We start from the raw sequence: 21,322 nt of genomic DNA, 5'->3' as shown, positions 1-21,322 counted from the left end.
GAGTTTGGACATCTTTGTGGCATATAAGTGGGCACATCTACACTAATAGTAAAGCAAAACAAAACCATTAGTGTTTTCTGGAAGCACTAACGATGCACTAACAATTGCACCAGGTTTAATCGTTAGTGTTTCCTGGGGGGCTAACGTGAAGTTGCACCCCAAAAGTTTTTTCCTTCTAGCGTCCAAACTATTGCAGCACTAATGTTTCGACATGGTGTTCTAAGAAGCACTAACAAAGCACTAACGATTGCACTAAAAGATATCATTAGCGTTTTAGAATTTGGCGAGAATTTGTCCCAATGAAAAATTCCGCATGTATTCCTTACGGGCGTTTCGTGACATGTAATTCGCCAAAGCCAAATTAATAGTGAAGCACTAACGAAAACATTAGTGTTTTCTGGAAGCACTAACGATCCACTAAGATTGCACTAGGTTTAATCGTTAGTGCTTTCTGGGGGGCTAACGTGAAGTTGCCCCCCCGAAGTTTTTTGCTTCTAGCGTCCAAACTATTGAAGCACTAATGTTGGGGTTTGTGTTCTAAGAAGCACTAACGAAGCACTAACGATTGCACTAGAAGAGGTCATTAGCGCTTTTGAATTTGTTGGGAATTTGAGCCAATTAAAAATTCCCCATGTATTCCTTATGGGAATTTCGTGACATATAACTGGATATAGCCATACTAATTGTGAAGCACTAACGAAACTATTCGTGTTTTCTGGAAGCACTAACGATGCACTAACGATTGCACTAGGTTTAATCGTTAGTGCTTTCTGGGGGGGCTAACGTGAAGTTGCCCCCCCCAAAGTTTTTTTGCTTCTAGCGTCCAAACTACTGAAGCAGTAATGTTGGGAGTTGGTTTTCTAAGAAGCACTAACGAAGCACTAACGATTTCACTAGAAGAGATCATTAGTGCTTCAATGGGGGAGGGGGGGCAACTTCTCGGACGTTTTATTTTCGCGTTTCTAAACGGCTGAAAACGGAAAGCCACTAAGGTGACTTGTGATAACGGTACCTCACGCAAAATAATATTGTCTAGGGCGCTCTTGTTCCACATTTTGATTATCTTTTATCTATTTGAAGATATCACATAATTACTGTAAAATTAGCGGTATTTTAATTTCGACGGGATGAGGCCTCTTAATATGATTGAGGTGGTTTATGTTCTTCTGTGTCCATTTCTTTTACCTGACCTTATGACTTTCAATGAAGAAAGTTTTAGTAGTGGGTCTTGAACAAATAATCGTTTTCTTATTGTTCCATGTGAACAACCACATTGTATGACTTTCTCAAAGTGCAAGACGTATGTCATGAACGTCTATTCCTTACTTCAATTAGTGCTAGATCTTGATCGGTAATTGCCAGTTCAGCCTCCCACTTCGTGGTCGAGGCGTGAAAAATTTATCACCTGCATATCATTGAATACTTTTCTTAACTTCTTTTTGTCACACCCCAGATCCCTACCAATCTGAAAAACAGTTGCCGAACCTATGATTTTGCTTTCCAGAGAAAAACAAGCTCCTTGCTACCTTTAGAGCAGTGGTTCTCAACTTTGTTTACCTGCCTCCTTCTTTCTAAACACTGCATACTTCACGCTTCCTCTGAAGATCCTTCGTGGCTAAGCGGTTAGCGTACGTTTCTTTGGAGATCCGGGTTCGATTCCTGGCGGGGAGCTCATATGGTTCGGATTCCACGTTAATCAATAGGTCCAATCTCATATAGCCTCGTTGTTGAAAGGGACGTTAAACTCAAAATCAACTCAATTCACGCTTTCTCCTTGGCGCTCTTTCGTCTGATCCCTTCTGCAAATTGGGATGCAACATCGAAATCTCAAATGTTTTAATAATAATAATAATAATAATAATAATAATAATAATAATAATAATAATAATAAAAATAAACACAAATGTATATTTAAAGTCTTTGTGACAACACTCGTAGTATTTGTTGTTAAAAATGTAGCTTCTTTCTATCTGTAGTTTGCAACTCCCTTGTTTGCTCTTCACACTCCTCAGGCCACTCGAAAGTTAAGTTGCGAACCTCTTCTTAAGAGTGAAACATTTTGACAGACTAGATCTTTGCGTTGTGAGTCGAATCAGAACGTCTATGAAGTGAATCCTATCTATGTTTCTACTGAGTATGACCAATGAATTTCTATAAAGGATCTTATAATCTTGATAAGTTATATAATATTGATTACTGAATAAGCAAAATTACAAGTATCAGTGATAAGTATAATTCGTCAAAGTAAAGGAACATAAAAGATTACACTAGATTACATCAGGCTGAAAAAATGAAATGAAATGAAATCATTAGTTTTACGTCCCACGATTATGTCGATTAGGCTAAGGGAGACGGTGATGATGAGAAATGAATGAAATGGTGGAATGAAAAAAGTGGGAGGAAACGGGAGAATCCCGAGAAAACCCACGAGCATGGTGTTTGTCTACCACAAAGTCCACACGGCGCGAGCTACATCAGGGTGAATTAGGTTTAAACCTGAAACAATAAAAAATACACTTCATGCTGTAACAAGGGGTTTTTACTCGACATATTTGATGCTGTTGCAGGTCAGGGACATCAGTCGAGTTGTCTACGACGTTTGACTGCTGACCAGGATACGCTTTTAGTCGTTAGTTCGAGTTCCACTCAAGTAGAATACTTTTTCTTTTTAAACTTTTCTCAGAGTTTCTGTGTTTGTGTTCCTGTCGTATTCGTTATAAACAATTTGAAATAATTGAATTACGGGGAAAAGGAAAACAGTGTCTTTTGTACACTGCTTTGCAAAACTTGAGGACGAAAGTATATTTTGCATTCCGTGTCACTCTCTGTAAAACTTTAATCATATATAGATAACTAGCATTTGGCTAGCTGTGGGCTCTACCCACGGAGCCCCAAGTTTGTTCGACCTACGGCCTCGCATTTCTTATCTATCGGCCTTTGCATCAACAATGAATTTAGTGAACATGCTCTTCATATATCCTAAATTTGTCTATCCGGAGGCTTCGCCTTCACACACTGTCTTTGCTCGGCCTACGGCCTCGCACCTCTTCAACCCACGATTCTATCGTTTCTTTTCCTATTTCAACTATCTAAAATATAAGATTATGTATCAAAAGGAAACGGCGATTTAAATAGCATGGGAATTTCTTCATTGCTCCTTAGACCCCTAAAAAATTAAAAATATTCACTTTTGGCAATTTTCCTGTCGGTTAATCCTAGAAGGCTATAATCATGCCATATTTCATCATTCTAATCCTGCCGGAAGTAACTAAACATTTTGGGGTGTAGAAGACCTACCATATAAATAACATGGGAAAGATTATTCAGTTCCCCATAAAACCACTCTACGATTGGAAACATTTATTTCTGAAGATTCGCTTAGATAAGGCTAACGAGAATTGCAAGCATACCGAATTTCAAGTTTTTTATTCCAAATGTAAGTACCTAAAACATGAGATTATAGGTCCAAAAAACAGCCCTTTTAAATAACATGGGGAAATTCTTCATCTCCTCTTTAGACACACCTAAACATTAAAAATATTCACTATTGGCAATTTTCCTGTGGGTTTGTTCCGAAAAGCTACTATCATGTCAAATTTAATCATTGTAGCCCTACAGAACGCTCAATAATTTGGAGGTGTAAAAGGTGTCCCCATAGAATATATAAATAAAATGGGAAAGATTTTTCAGTTCCCTATAAAACCACTCTATAGTTGGTAATTTTTATTTTTACTGATAGTGACTTAGGTAGTGCTAACAAAAACGTACAAGCATACCGAATTTCAAGTTTTTATTCCAATTCTAAGTACCTAAAACATGAGATTATGTCAAAAAAAAAAAAAAAAAGGAGCATTTAAATAACAAGGGGAAATTCTTCATCCCCTCTTTAGACACCCTAAAAATTAAAAATATTCACTTTTGGCAATTTTCCTGTCGGTTAGTTCCGGAAAGCTACAATTATGCCAAATTTAATCATTGTAGCCCCACTGGAAGTGCTCAATAATTTATGTCAGCTCATGTAGTTTTATATATAGTTAGAATTAGGATAATGTTACAGGAAACAAGCATTAATTAATATGTGGTTAGAAGAACAAGAACGGCACTTTTGTACAGAAACAATACGTTACACTGAAGACACTAAAACTCATGATAGCTCTCTGATATTACAGAAGGAGTGGAAAGGTAGTTAGAAGGCTGTGTGCATGAAGGGGCGGATCCAGGACGGACTTCTGGGGGGGGGGGGAGGCGGTTGGTTGTAATACTGCTACTTAGAGCTACTTTTGAGATCTCGCTCCAAACTCTGAGATGTGTTTTTATTTATATATAAAATAAGAAAGTTTCCTCTTCTGGGGGGCGATTGCCCCGATCGCCCCCGCTGGATCCGCTACTGTGTGCATGCATGGGGTTTCATTCTCTGGATCTAGCTTCCATGCTACTCACAAAGTTAATAATGAGTGGTTGTGGTATGGAGTTCTATTTTTCCATGAAATGAAATGAAATCTTTAAGTTTTACGTCCCACGGTTAGGCTAAAGGAGACGCTGATGGTAAGAGATAAATGAAATGGTGGATTGAAGAAAGTGGGAGGAAACGGGAGAACCCCGAGAAAACCCAGGAGCACTGTGTTTGTCCACCACAAAGTCCACATGGCACGAGTTGGGATCGAACCAGGGATCCCAAGTACCGAAGGTAAACACTCTACTATTGAGCTACCGCACTCCCCTTCTATTTTTCCACCTGTAGTGTTGAAAACTTCTGGATACATTGGGACTTGGTGCAATAAATGTCTCCCCATAGCATCCCACATGTGCTACTTGATGGGATTCAAGTCGGGAAAACGGAAAAGACACTCCATTCACCGAAAATACTCTCTTTTCACGAGCTCCGTCACCTGCGCTGTTCCATGTGGTCGCTCATTATAATCCACAAAGTTGAAATGAGATCAGACTGCACCTACGAAAAGACGTACGTTGGAAAGGTATACAGTGTCACAATAATATTGGCCGATGAGTGTACCTAGTTCATAAATATGGAAGTCTCTGGACATTATTTCTCTCACACAAGAACAACTGGACCGCCAAAACGATCATGCTTCGCAATGTTCCTGGGATCCTTGCATGTTCCCATCTCTCTCCAAATAAGTGTACGTTATGAATCCGTACTTGGACTGAATCTACTGTCATCGGAGAAGAGAACAAAACCCACTTCTTGTCGCATCAGCCCTTATATTCTTGTTAAACACTGCTAATTGACCTATGTCAAGGAAATACAATGTAATGGACATCGTGCAGAAGAACCAACGTTTCATTGTGGAACGTGAGATTGGAATACTTGCAGTCCTGTTTAATGTGTTTGCAATTACGCCCGCTGTTTTATGTCTGATACTTCTTGCTTTTTGCACAAAGTAGCGGTTGTTCGCTGCTGTATTTGAGCCAAATTTGACCATCACATTTTTCTCCATAACGTTGCCTATATCTCAAAATGCTTCCCATGAACGTGAAACAATGCTGCAGGCAATACTAAACTCCTTAGCGGCACTCGTCACACTTCATCTTTCTTCCAGTTTTCCAATAATTCTTCTGGGTGTGAAGTTATCCAAGAGTTGTCTCCGGGTCATGTCGTGAGTAACACGTTATAAGCTCTATGACTGATACACGTTATCACGTTCCTTTCGTTCAACTGTTTCTTGTTGTGGAGCAAACCAATTTGGCACTACGATCACGCTGACGTCACGTCGAGGTCTTACTTCCTGTGCACATGTGGAAGTCGTCTGACAAATTACTGCCGGGATTTCACTCACTTCCAACGACCACGCAATATTTTATGTTACTGTATCTATTTCGTGCTCAAGTTTTGCACACCAGTATGATTTGGTTTGACTTGTTGGTGACACACATGGTCCTGAGAGTGACGTAAGGGGCCGTGGTGGCTCAGTGGTAGAGAGTTCAGCTCTGACGCTTGGGGTCCCTTCTTCGATTACGGCTTGCGCCAAGTGGACTTTGTGGTGGAGAAACTTCGTGTGCGTGGGTATTCTCGGGATTCTCCCGCTTCCACTCACTTCTTTCATTCCACCATTTTCATTCATTTCTCATCATCACCGTCTCCTTTAGTCTAGCCGGCATAACCGTGGGACGTAAAACTCAAAGATTTCATTTTCATTTCCTAAGAGTGACGTACATGCTATTTCTAAATGTTCATCATACTTACTGATTTTATTAAAAATATAATCTTATATTTTCGCTTTCTATATTTTGAATTGGAAACACAATAATTTCAAGGACAAACCTGGAGTATTTTATGATTCTCATTTAGTGGTTGATTGCCAACGCAATATTGATTAGGACTATGATATCCAGATTTGGATATCGAAAATATCGAAACATGATCGATATATCGATCATCAAAATTTTGAAAAGATATCGATATATCGATGTATATTAAACATTGGGAACACCGATAGATATTGAAATATCGAAACGTATTGAAATATTATAAAATATCCAAAAAATGATACTTGAAAATATCGATCGATATATGAAAATATTGCACAGCCCGATTATCGATTACGCTATCGACTGACGAACTTGCTGTCTGCTTAGACTTATGTTAGGTACACCTTAGGATAGGGTTCAATTTGCCTGTAATGAATCCCCTTTTGTAATTCCATATTTATGAATACAAGTTTGAATGTAGTGTCGCACATTTATCATTCAAACATAATGCAGCAAAAAAACATAGATGAATACTTGTATCTTGATCTATGCAGTGACGCCACTAAGCGGGAAAACGGGGCTTGGAAGGGAGTAAAATTGGGCAAATATTTGGGGCAGCGTTTTGATTTTGTTGGTTGGGGGGGTGCTAAGGCGAGTTCTTGCCCCGATCGACAACTAGCGTATTTGCGTCGCTGGATCTGTATAAAAATGTTGATTATTTGCATGTTTGAATGAACTAATGTAATCCGTGTTACAAAGATATAAACCTCCTTTCCGGCTTTTCGTGCTTTGATGAATGGTGAAATTTCCATGTCAAATTTAGGGCAAAATAAACTTTACTTCATGGCCATACCAAACAATTTCTGTTTTAATTATTTAAATTTTATTTGATGTATGAAGAATATTGTTTTTGCTTTCAACTTACTGTTTACACTGAATTGAAAATGATTAATTCATTAATAGTATTTGTAAAATAAGACCGAACAAATCTAATTATTTCACAATATCAAAAAAAAGTCATAAGCACTTGTAGTGATTATAAGTTGGTTATTTTAAATTACAAATGTGAACAGGAACATAATACTAATGCCTTTAAAAAAAAAAAAAAAAAAAAACTTTTCATTTTCGTTGTGTGTCAATTTTCGGTTCACTACCACTGAAGAGCTGGAAACCCTTTGTTTCTAACTTGGCTAATAACATAAAGAGGAAGAAGGGTTTTCTTTCGAGGGAGTTTTTATATAATTTAGAACAACACTTTGCTCTAATGTTGTTTTAGGAAGTATTTCAAACATCATACATACGTGTCTCATATTCTGTTTTTTTGTTGAGTCTTAGAGGAAAGGTGATTTGTTCTGTTTGTCGCTACTTTGGAATGGAGTGCAAATATTAAACAAGAGCACTAATGAAACCAATGTCATCTTCAAAGTATGGTGAGGTAACACAGACCGATGCTTGTTGTTTTTTTGCGTGTTATGATAGCGTCGTATGTCTCATTGTGAAATAACTAATTAATACCTAATTTCATGTCCAAACCGCTGGCGGATATGCTTTGTGTGCGTGTCGCACCGTGTTTGATTCCAAATGTGAATTTTTGCCTTTGATAGCAAACCAGTTGGTTATTTGGACTAAACTTTAAGCGTTAGTCTCCGCCTCATACAATCTTGGTGCTGATGGCGGGTATGAAACTGAAATCAGTAAATGAATGAATTAATTAGCTTTGTCCTGTACTAATAACAGTTATTTATACACTTCCCTTAGCTTGCATAATATGATAATGGAACATTATACCAAAGTTTCATATTTCGTTTTATATCCAATAACTGTACTTATGATAGATAATACAGGAAATCACTCTGATATTAATCGTTAAACCTTATGAATAGCAGTAACTACATTTAATGTAATATTGGGAAGCAAGAATATAATATTTTTTTAATAAAAAAATAAGCTTAGTGGCGACGTACAAAAATTGGATAACTAATTTAATAATAAAAGTTAATAGATGTACTTATGCCATATAAAATATTCACATAGAAAATAACATAATTACACTTGTAAATTGAATATTGTGATTAATTTTTTTAAAAAAAAAAATCCTTTTACTTACATGGTTTAAACGTTATTGTTGCACGTGCAACTTTGTTCTTTCTCAGCCTACAGGGATATTTTGTACAGTTCTCAATTACAAGTTTTACAATTTCTCCTATCATTCTCTCTGCAAAAGAAAACGTTAATATTGTACAGTAACTAGAATAAAGGAAGAAATGTTTATTTCTCAAACTTAATCTTCCCCTTTTATAAAACCGGAAACTTTAAAATAGAATTTACAATGTTAAATTAGAACATTTTCTATCACTTGTTTGCTTCATATGTAGTAAACGTCCTTTAACGTAAGATAGAAAACTGTGATCCCCAACTTGATCATGCAACTCTATCATTCGGGGTATTCTAAAACTGGCCCCGCAGACTACAGAAAATAATTGAAGCGCTTAAAGGATAAAGGTGTTACGTTATATTTTTCGAAATATTGCATTCTGGCTGTTCATGCACGTGTTGTATGGTACTCATGCTACCTAACACATTATTTGGTGAGTCCTCGTCCTAGTGCAGATATTTAGAAACAATGCAGGTGGTATGTTAAGAGTCTTCATCCCGGCGAAATTAAAATACCGCTAATTTTACAGTAATTATGTGATATTTTCAAATAGATAGAAGATAATTGAAATATGGAACAAGAGCGCCCTAGACAATATTATTTTGCGTGAGGTACCGTTATCACAAGTACCTAGTGGCTTTCCGTTTTCAGCTGTTTAGAAACGCGAAAATGAATGCCGATTTTCAAAATGGCTCGAAATCGAAAGCAGATAAGTGAGTCGTGATAACGGTTTCTCATGTAAAATAATATTGTCTAGGGTGCTCTCGTTTCACATTTCGATTGAAGATATCACATAATTACTGTAAAATTAGCGGTATTTTAATTTCGCCGGGATGAAGACTCTTAACGGACAAAGTTGTGAAAGTCAATTTTCCCATCATATTCAATTTGTTACATACCACCTTTATCCTTAAAGCGCTTCAATTATATATGTCCGTCAAAATGAAGCTAAAATGTTATAAAATGATGTATCGTTCGGAGTCTAATATTTTATCACCTTCTATAATTAAAATGTCCAGGGGTGTACAACCATGCCAAGCTTGATCCAGATGGATAAGTCTGGCTGAAATCGTACGATTGTCCAATAAAGGAATGTTTATGTTCGAATAAATACGGCGCTTCCTATGATCTAAAGAAAACAGTAACAAAACAATAAAGTAGTGAAACTTTAATATTTATTCCCGTGTTATTATTATTGCTAAAAGAACATATGTTAGTTCTGTATTGTAGATTTCCTAGGGACAAAGTGGACAGTCGTGTTTGTACATTTTGTAAATAGACTCTCTGATTAATTACCAGCAGTTAATTGATGTGTTTATTCGAGTTAGGTCTGGTTTCAAACAAACACAGGCCGTATGCATCTTTCGTTGAGTTAGATACGTGTACAGACACGTATCACTACCAGCAGATCTTATAGTTTTGGAGCCATATATGCTAAGTAACATCTACTAACTGTTCAAGAGTAGAACAAAGTTGCTGTTATTAAGGTATTTAGGAAGAATTTTGGAATAAATAGATTTAGTAACGTTTGTCTCTGTTAGGCTTTGTCATAAAATTAGCCTCTGAACGAAATATGTGTAATGTTGGATTAAGCAGGTAACTCGAGACGGGGTATACACAGCAATGGTTTCAGAGAGTGGTCTGAAGAAAAAAACTCTCCCAGTCATAACTTCTGTCCTGTTTACGTAGCTTTGCATATTTTGGCAGTGCTACTTTCAACCCACACGTATTGAAAGTCCTCTCCCAGAGGAAATCAAATCTTCACTGGGTATAAATACCTGACTGAAATGAACTAACATGTTAAAACGTACCGAGGGCTTGGCACTATGAATATTGTATTGCTGTTTTTCATAAAGATGAGATTGTGGTAATTAGTCAACTGATTTTTCATAGCTGTCATTTATTCCTGCTACAAATACAAAACTGAAGAAAAAATATATAAGAACTACTTTATCTACTTTCCACAAAAGTGAGTTTTTATTTCACTTATTTTATTTCACAATGCATGAACTCTGACATTTACGAAAACATGTATAGTGAAAATGGATCATTTCTGGTCTTTTATTTTTGCTATATTATCTGGTTAACCTCATAGATTTTTTCCATTAAAATATGTAGCTTTTTTTTTTTTTTCAAATTGGCTCTTCACTTTACGCCTGAAAATGCCTTTCCAGAATTCGCTCTTGGCTGTGCATCTTGGATACAGTAGGAATACGTGTAACTAGTGTTGTAAATAGAAAAAAAACCGTTCGTATTTTTTCAGAAATATTCGTTTTTTTTAGAAAAAAACATTGCCTCTCGTTTTTTTCTAAATTTCGTTTTTTTTTCAAATAGTCATTTGTAATGTATCTTACGTCATTTACGTCTGAAGTATTATTATGTAGGTGTAATTACCATAAAATGCAACATAAATTAAACACTAGATACTGATACGGTACACAGTGGGGCCCACCCTCCCCTTATGTCCATGACGCACCCCACCCAATTGTCTATCCGTAGGTGTTCTTCCATGAAAAAATGTTCTTTTCGATTAATTTTTACACCCCCTCAAACATATTTATACAGATTTCTACCCCCCAAATATTTCAATGACGCACTTTGCGTCATAGTCCCCCCTTGTGGGCACCCCTGCGGTACAAATAGTTTACAATTTATATGAGTAGCGTACCTACTAATAATCCGGGTTTCTTTAGTGTTTCACCAATATCAACCAAGAAATAAAAGTATAAATGTTTTTTTTTCGTGAAAGTAGGCCTTTAATAAGTACAAAAATAATATCACGAACAGTATAAAATGCAAATTAACTTGTCTGAAGGTAAAAACTAATACTAATTTGCCTACTAATATTTTTCTAAATATTATATATAAATAATTTGTCGACTAGATATATAGTATGCATTGCCGGCTCTACCATATGTGCAACACGTGCATTTGCACGGGGCTGCAAGATCTGTCATAAGTATTTTATTTAAATTAAATATTTCTTGTTGGAAACAGACTTCATGATCATGGTAGTTAAATTTACTAAGCTGACCTTCTATTTGAATACTACATTCATAAATTATGTTTAGGTCGCATAAGTTTAAGTCAAATGGACAGTGCTAAAGCAAATGGTGAAATAAACACAGAACAAATTGCTTGATTGTTGCCAAATATAAGAACTCAATTCTCGAACGCCTGTCCCCTTTGGTTAGTTATCAGAGTTCTGATATGAAAGCTTCTCTTGTCTTTGTCGCAAATAAGATCGTCATTGAAGGTAGAAACAACTTTTAAAAAATAACAGATGTAGATGAAAAATCAAGAAATAAAGATAAAAGAGCTAGTTGTACTTGAATTGCAAACTGATATGTTAAGATTGAAACTCGATATTGAATTCTATAAGAAGGATTACCATCTTTCCTTTCAAAGTGTGTTTGCTTTACCTTTCATTAACATAATAGATTATTATTTAAAGAAAAAAACAGACACAACGAGATTGTAGTAAGTATTTAAGCCTTTCTGAGTGCGAGTGTAGTTTTCCTCCCCTTTGTTGTTCATGCTGGAGTTGCATCCCTAAAATCATGACTTTTAAGTTTTGTTCTTTCTGGAGAAAGAGGGAGGCGGCAAATTACATCATTGCACGGGCGACAAATTGCCTAGGACCGACCCTGATGATATGTACACTCATGTTCAAAATGACTGTCGCATATTTATAGTTATTCTTCTTGTAAGAATATAATTTGATAATGATTTTGCAGGGTACTTTTAATACTCATGCTATGTGTATAATCGAAAAATGTATATTTGTGGTAAATTTCAAAGGAAAAGAATTATAAATACGAAAATGGGAAAGAGTAAAACAAAATGTTGCTAAATGGACAAGAAAGTTTTACTTTCGTTTTATTGTTCTTATTTACTGCTCTTTTGACATGAAATTTGCCACATACATGTCTTTGCCGATTATACACATACTAACATTATAAGAAATACCAGGCGGATTCGTTATCAAATTATATTCCTACAACATATTTATACACATGCGACAATCATTTTGGACATGAGTGTACATACAAGACATGAATATAGGATGACATAATTTGAAGTGATGCAGGGTGTTCCAAAATGAATATTAGGGTTTTGAAACTTTGTAGTATCTATTACAATTAACTTACAATTATAAATATTATATCAAATGAAAGAGCAACTCAAACAGTTTTGTACGCACACACGCACATGCATTGTTTTCTCTGTCTGTTGTTAGAAAGAGCAAGTAGTAAAGATGGAGACTAGAGACCAGAAACCTTTTTGTGTTTTAATTTTGCAAAGACTGAGTCTGTAGTTACAGTGCAACCGTCTGTGTGAACTGAATATTTCGTGCCATATGGAGGAAAGTTTATGGGCCTTTCTCACCTATCGACTCGATGTGTGTCGTGTAACGAATGAAGCTCATATCGAACACTTGTAGCAAAAACTGTTTGAAGTGTTCTTTTACTTGATGTATTGTTTATAATTGCACATAAAATGTAATAAGTGCTACGAAGACTTAAAGTCCCGATATTCATTTTGAAACACCCTGCATTTCTCAGCAACAGTATTGGAACTAAGATGTAAAAGGAGAGAAAATTTTCCTTATAAAATGATCGTTTACAACAACGATATTATTATTAGTCCAGACTATAACTACTACAAAAACAGGAGTTACTAGTCAAAAAAATGTAATATCTACAATACATCTGTAATATCTTAAAAAAATCTACAATAACTCTTTCGGACCCAGGTGGCCAAAGTGCCACATACGGGTGTGTCACTTTTTTAATCCGCTCCTGTATGGACACTAATTAAAATATCAGGATTTTTTTTTGCCAAATATGGTTGGACTATAGTTTATCATATTAGTTTCTTTTTCTTCTGTGTGTCGAATTTCCTTCTCAAATTTCACCCCAGTTAAAAATTCGAGAGTTTTCGAATTTCCAATTTTCTTTATTACTTCTTATCTGTAGCTTTATTCTTTGCAGAGAGACCTTAAGACTTGTCAGGTAGATCCGTCGGATAGATACCTAATTGTTGACAGCAATTGAACTGGCCTGCGCGCAGTGTTGCCAACTATGCAAATTAAAATTTTCTTAAATTTGGGCAAAAAAATTGAAATTTTTGTTATAAATCCGTACCTATACGTCCGAGTGCAAGTCAACTTACGCCAGTCGAACATTTATTCTTACTGAACAGACACAGGTACATATCGTTACAGTGGGGTATTTAGGGGGCGCACGAAAAATTCGGATTTAGGTTCTAACTCTTGATTTTCCACTACTTTTCTGTTTATCGAAATATATTTTTGGTAATTAAAAGCTTTGTTCCTTAAATATCGCCATGATACTTGTAGGATATATTAGTAATGCACCAGTGTTTAAGATAGTTTTCGTCTGTCTGGTAGCAGTGTTGCCAGCTGCAGAAAATTTTAATTCCAGATTTTAGGGGAAAATTACGTGTTTCGTCTATTATTTCCCCCTTGTTGGCTACATCGGAACAAACGTGCCAGTATCTGAAAGTCTTGTCTTTGCTCTTCACAACGCACTATAGAAAGTTTCAATAGAATAGTTAGGGGAAGTACAGTTGAGGTTTACAGTAGACTTTGTTCTCTAAGTGGAAAGATAACTGTGATTTTTTTTTAGGTAGAATGAAATATTTTTAATGACCTGCTTACTTTATCGTCACAATACTTGTAGGATATATTAGAGGGATACCAAAGCTTATTTTAAGATAGTTCGTGTGTGTCTGCTAGCACTGTTGCCAACTACAGAAAATTTTAATTTCCGATTTTAGGGGGAAATTTTGGAAAAAAAATCCCTTTTTGTCTCTATTATTTCGCTCTTAATGGCTACATTCGAACAAACTTACCACTGACTGAAAGCCTCGTTCTTGTCATACACAGCGCACCATAAAGAGTTTAGGTAGAATAATTAAGGGAAGTAGAGTTGATGCTTATAATAAACCATGTTCTGTAAATGGTAGGAACATTGTGAATTTCTGAGGTAGAATGAGTTTTTTTTTTAATTTCATGCTTACTTTGTTAGATATCGCCATGATAGCTGTAGGATATACTCTTGGGTTACCAAGGTTTACTTTCAGATAGTTTACGTCTGTTTGATGCCAGTGTTTCCAGCCAAAACAATTAATTCCCGATTTTAGGTGAAAAATTTGGCAAATTTCTCTTTTCTCCTCTATTATTTCCCTCTAGCTCGCTACGTTGGAACAAATGTACCACTACCTGAAAGCCTTCTATTTAGCCTAACGAACGCACCATAAAAAGTTTCAATAGGATAATTAGAGAAGCTGTAGCCCCGGCATATCTGTTGATTTTTGCTTCTGAGGCGTAAAAAGTGTCAAAATTTCATGTGTATAGAAACAGAGAATTTTCTCTTTCTCTCTTTGAATGGAAGCCAGCGATTTCAGGTTTTCACTGAACCTTGTCAACACACCAAAGAACTTTTTTAGGTGACTTGGACCAATATGGCAACAGTGGTGCTAGATACAAAAAAATCTTGAGATTCGGTTAGGGAAATTTTTGTAAATTTTCACCTCTACATTTCCCTCAGTTATTTCCCACCCGCTGGCAACAGTGCAATGTAACTTACACTAAAAAATAGCCACATTCCTTTTCTAGAAAACAAGGTTTTAACCATTTCAATCGGGTAAATGGTTCTTGAGTAGTAAGTCACTAATTGAAAATGTAGGAAAACGCCAAAACTGACCTGGGTCCGAAAGGAATAATCACACGATTTTGCTCGTATAGGTACAAAGAAACAAACGATTTGTAAGTTACGAGGGCTTCGACTCAAGTTCTATTGATTATTTCAATAATCTTCAACATAAATCAATAAATAATAGTTACCAGAAAAAAAACAGACATTTGAAAAAAACATGAAAAAGAACGATGTTTTTTATTGAAAAAAAACTTCACAGAAAAAAAACCGTTTTTTTACAACACTACGTGTAACAGTAGTAGGACCTGTTGTTTTAAGGTATTATAATGTAGAAATGGGTAGTTCGCACTTCTCCCGGAAGTTGTATGCTGATGTTAATTCCTATATATATATTTGCGCAATTTCACTTGTAATAATTAATAATAAAATGGACATTATGCTTGTATCCAAAAAATTCCCAGCAGACACCACCTGCAAAGGTATCATAATTTATTATTGAAATCTATTCATTTCGAGCCCGGAGGTAAGAGAAGATCTGAAAAGGTAGGGCGATGCATAACGTCACGCTGTTTCCCGTGCCTATACAGAGAAAAATCCTTTCTCCGGACAGCGGTATATTGTACAAATATACGGTATCCTCTTGCTTACTATAGAAATCAATACGGAGCATATGTTATCCGTATGCTACATAGGCACTGCCCTTAGATGTTACATCATGCCGTTGCAGGATGTCTGACATCTAACAGTTTTCCGTATATCATATGCATATACTTATGTTATCTTCGTCAGCTATATGTTATATACATCCATTTATATGTGAGATCCTGACAGCCTACATTGTTTCATACAGAAAGTACGTATAGATGGAACATTTATACAGAAAGTATTATAAAACATACGTTTTCAGTTATACGTCTGCTGTACGTTAAGTCCAAAAACTACAGGAATTACGCATGTAATCTATCTTCTTAAGTACGCCACCTACAATTTTTTTCTCAGTGTATCTTTGTCCCGTGTATTTTTTTTAGGAAGTGGAGAGACGACATTTGGACGTAAGAAGATGACTTCTTCCCTCGTTCGCCCTCACTTTTACCCCTGTTCGAGCCCATTGACTACTCCCATTAACAACCATAGATACTAATCGTGTAATTTACGTACGTACCGTTCCTGCACTTCTGTATTGGCATCTCACCACACGAGACAAGCGTAGACGTAATCAAAAGGAACATGGTAACTGATAAATACGCATTCATTGCTTCCTGATTTTCTCAGTAATCCTTGTTCTGGAGCAAAATACAAGGAACAACTGAAGTTCCGACATGTGTTATAGACAACACGTTACAGGCTACATGTTCTTGTCTAATTGCATAAGAGGGTGATTGCATAAGAGGGATATTTATATGGTAAGATATTCATATAGTTTTATAAGTCAAGCAAGTGTAACGTCCACGTGTACAGTTCTTGAAAAATAATACTGGTGAAAAAAATCAAGGCTACAGTAATTTTGTGTTTTATTCTTTGACATAAGTAAAAAATTGAAAAAAAATGCACACTTCTTTCGTCACAGCCAACCTGACGTGTGAACTTCATAACAATCTCTCTTCTTTAGCACTTCTAACAATTATATCTAATAATACTCTCCTCTCCAAAAGAATTTCAGTGTTATAAAAAAATAAAGATAAAAATATAAGGGTGATATAGTGCTGCAAACATTTTGAACTAGAGATGCAAGGGCTCGGAAAAAAACCGTTCTTTTTTTTTAAAAAAAAAAAGGTTTTTCCTGCTTCGCGTTTTTGCTTGGGAAATTTTGGGCTTTTTTCAAAATTCTGCTTTAAATTGATAAAGCAGACTTTGTTTCGCTTCTCTATAACACAAAAAGTCATTTAATTAATGGTTGATGCTGATAATAATATATAACCTCGAAAATAAACTATGAATTTCGAAAAGATATTTCAAAATTTTTTCTTCAACATATTTACATTATGAATTCCACAGGATTAACCAATGTATATAATAAGAACTTTTTAACCTCCTATATACAAAAGTAAGCAGAGTTGGCAAGAACCATGGTTGTTTTTGAAAATGTCAAAAACCCGTTTTTAGGGGGATGTTTAAACCAGGCTTTTTTGCTTTAAACCAGGCTTTTTGGATTTAGATTTTTTGCCTTATGTATTTATATTACATATTCACAGAAATAAGTTTGTTTCACCTTGGTGTTATTATGCAACAGCGGGGTTATGCCGGAAGAACTCCCATAAGCTTAAAGAAGTCCGTTCAGTAAATTTAAATTGAGTATCTCCCGCCCTAGCCATCGGGAAAATCCCGTCATTACTTGAAATGTAAGACAATAACGGAAAAATCCTGTTATTGCTTTGCATGTAAAATTTAAAGGTCAGCGTATCATAATCAGTACGCTAAAACTGAAATATTAAATTACAAATTTAGGATGTAGATATCATTGAAAGTCCAATCCAAGCTAATGTTGGAAGCTATGTAGGCAATCGATAAATTTTGCCAATTTCTATCAATATATTTAAGCAATCTTGGCTTCTATATAAAACAACGGGCATTTAGGCATGCAGAAATATACAATTTGGTTTCGTTTCGTATGTTTAGGCTTAACATCCTTACGTAATACCGAGGTTATCAAGAAGAAGACTTTCGCTTAAAGTGACATCCGAACTACTTGGTTTACGCATGAAAGAAGGGTTGTGGTTCGACCGAGAATTGAACATGGGACACTTTGATTAAAAGGTGAAATGGAAATAAAACTATTGCAGGTGGTTTGATATCTGGAAACGTCACTTTGAAGTTCACACTATTCGCATTTTTCATTCTTTTTATTTATTTATTTATTTATTTTTTTTTTTTTGGTTTAAACTAGTTATTAAAAAAAGTTGGTGTAAACCAGCCAACCCTAAAAGTAAACACTTCTTTTAAAAAAAATATACAAATAACTAGCAGAATAGTATGTAGTACTTTTACTTCAAAATATTCCATACCCTCTTTTTAAAACAAAATAAAATTAAAATAAAACATAAGAGAAATACTTAGATTTATATGATACACTTGAAGGCTGCACATCTAGAGCTTTTGGTTCTGTATATTCTTGAAATTCTACAGTTAAGTGTTATATAACCACCATCACGGTTTACCCAATCCTCAAGTTTTCTGAATTTTTAACAAGAGGGATTCAACATATCATTACGGAACTCCACCCACCCACCCCCCAAATAAAAGACTACGGAATATATTTAAGTTAAGCTAATTACAACTGCACAACAAACATGACTGAGTGATTAGCTTTTGCGCTTCTATCGAGAAGTCCGGGATTCAACCATTCTGACAAAGCTTTTCTTCATTCCATCTGTGAATGTAGAAATAGTGCGTGTACTGTGAGTTGGCCGACTTCATTTCTTATTGTTTTTAAATCGTTATTATTACTAATTACCAGCAGTGACGGTTTTGCGAAGGTTAGGGGGGCGGTCTTTCGGACTGAAGCCAGTTCCCTAAATTTACGGAATGTCTGCAACAAACGAAATATCTATTAGTTATGCCTTTACTCATAAACTTTAAGCTCCCGTCAAATAAAAATTACGAATGTTTAGAAAAACTAAACATTAGTAAGAAAAAAATCTTCCCAAAATACTTTTGTAAATCCGCCACTGATTCTCAGTATAAAGTGATTTTTAAGGTTGTATCCGGAAGATTATTGCTAAATGTATAAACAAAACGAAATATTAGTTATGCTTGTACTCATAAACTTCAAGCACCTCCCAAATAAAATTAGGACTTTTTAGGAAACGAAACAATAAGAAAAACCCCTCCTAAAGAACTTTTCTAAATCCGCTACTGATTCTCAGTATAAAGTGATTTTTAAGGTTGTATCCGGAAGATTATTGCTAAACATATAAACGAAACGAAATATTAGTTATGCCTGAACTCATAAACTTCAAGCACCTCCCAAATAAAATTAGGACTTTTTAGGAAACGAAACAATCAGAAAAACCCCTCCTAAAGTACTTTTCTAAATCCGCTACTGATTATTTGTATAAATTGGTATTCAAGGTTGTGTCCGGAAAATTATTGCTAAATCACTTCACAGCTACAGTATAACAGAAATGTGGAAGTACGGTTTGACGGATATATTGAAAAACGTACGCTTTGACGGATAAATAGAAAAACGGGCAAGTTTAACTTTTGCGCTAGAAGGTAGAGTACTAAAAGCTCTTATAAATGAAACAGAGATGACAAACTGAAATGATCTAGAGAAGAAAAAAGATTTCGATAACTCAAAAGTTAAAATAAAGTTAAATAGCCTCTAAAATTGGCCTCAAATGCTACATTCTTCATGTTGGCTTTAATTCGTAAAACATGTGCTCCATCCATCTTGATGGTGAATTTCAGAGCGAAATATTTCATTTAGGTCATGGAATTCTTATCTAACTATAGAATATACTATAAGAAAGCTATTTAGATAGAAAAATCATGAAAATGAAAAAAGCCAAAATTTCCAAAATTCTCGTTTTTTTCCCAAAAAAAGCCGCCTTTTTATGTAAAAAAAAACATCGATTCAAAAAAGCCGGCTTTTTTGCATCTCTATTTTGAACTGTTTACCATTAATGCACTGATGTTTAAGCTATAGTATGTCACTTGTCTTATCTTCCTATCTTTTCTCCAGAGTAATGGAGCAATATATGCCACCTGATGGTGACGTCCGGTTGAAAGAGCGGGTTGTCATTGAATTTCTGACTGTGGAAAGTTGTGCTCCCAGGAACATTTATCGCCGGAGACGAGTCGTTTATACACAATTACGACCCGGAAACGAAGCATCAGTCTATGGAGTACCGCCACATGTCCTCTTCTCCGCCAAAATAAATTCAAAGTTGTCCCATCTGCTGGCAAAATATTGTTGACATTCTGCCTCATCCTACCTATAGCCCGGATCTTGTGCCTTGCAAATTTTGATTCTTCCCCCCAGCAGCTACCACAATTCTTCGCCGAAGGCATGAAAAACCTTGCTTCGCGTATATTGGCGCAAGTGTATTGCCCATAATGGGGACTGCGTTAAAAAATGATGCCACTTTTTGTAGCTGACATTGCAAGCTTTCCACTGATACATGTATCGGTGCTATCTGTCAAACACAAATAAATTTATCACATTATAGGCATTACTTTCTGAATCTCCTTCGTATACTAGATGAGAACAACAGTCACTTCGAATTGAATCGACGTCACTGTTCGCTTCCCAGCTTCTCAGTTTAAGGGGAAGGAGCTGTCAGGTTACGTGACGTTGATAGAAGACAATGGTACCAGGCCAGAAGGGCATCGATAGCGAAGTCGATCTTGTTTTGCAGGTATACTATTCGTGGCTCTATGACTCCACCTATACTATCAACATTTGGTCTCCTACTTCACCTGGTTTCCTCGTTTTCTTATTATATTTATATCTGATCTTTCTTTAGATTATAAGGCTGTGGTTCTACATGATCTATAGAACTACAGTGGTCGAAATGACTTCTGGTATGACAGCAGTACTAGTGGCAAAACGGTAAGCGGGAATAAGAAATGTTTTCCTGTTGTTGATTAGCATAATATTCGCTTCTGTTCCTCTCATGAAATCTAAAATATATATATATATATATATATATATATATATATATATATATATATATATATATATATATATATATATATATATATATATATCAAGTAGATCTCTCATGTCTTGCGCGAATATTGGCTCTCCAAAGAGCCAACCGGTAAGAGAGAACGAGAAATATATTTGCTAGGGACTCAGGAGTGCCATTCCCAATTCTATGGAGGGATTAGACTCATAACTCAAGCATACTGTTCTTTCCCCATAAATTTAACCATATCTCTCCAAATTTACCATCTTGTCCCTAAATTTACCATTTTTTTTACATTTTGACATTTGTCTCTTAAATTTAAGACTCTTGATTCTAAAGATAAAATTCCACATATTGGGGGAGTACTGATTACTTTTTCCCCTGATCCACAGGTACTGCTGGCGATGCCAAACAATTTTGCAATTTGAAATTGCGTAATAGCTCACCCTGAATTAAATAGAAGTCCATTAGGACATGTTTCTACAACTTACGGCTTTAATAGTTATATATATATATATATATATATATATATATATATATATATATATATATATATATATATATATATATATATATATATATATATATATATATGACAATGAATTAACCTCGCGGCTGCTGTGAGGTGGGATTGACACCAGGTA

The 21,322-nt window shown here is 35.5% G+C and overlaps 1 protein-coding gene across 1 annotated transcript in view; it reads right to left on the bottom strand.

Moving 5' to 3' along the window:
- LOC145665141 (uncharacterized) overlaps positions 1-16,301 on the bottom strand; it is a 41,467-nt gene extending 25,166 nt beyond the window's left edge. Inside the window, exons 1-2 of the mRNA XM_081732421.1 lie at positions 16,211-16,301; positions 8,318-8,425 (exon numbers count right to left, since the gene is read on the bottom strand). Of these exons, the coding sequence (XP_081588547.1) occupies positions 8,318-8,425; positions 16,211-16,301 (199 nt within the window). The remainder of the gene's footprint in view (positions 1-8,317; positions 8,426-16,210) is intronic.
- Positions 16,302-21,322: the final 5,021 nt, after the last annotated feature.

Source organism: Thermobia domestica, chromosome 11 (genome assembly GCF_964235325.1).
Source record: "Thermobia domestica chromosome 11, izTheDome1.hap1.1, whole genome shotgun sequence".
Classification (NCBI taxonomy): Eukaryota; Metazoa; Arthropoda; class Insecta; order Zygentoma; family Lepismatidae; genus Thermobia; species Thermobia domestica.
Note: the sequence above shows the minus strand (reverse complement) of the source record. Positions and strands in the feature narration are given on the sequence as shown.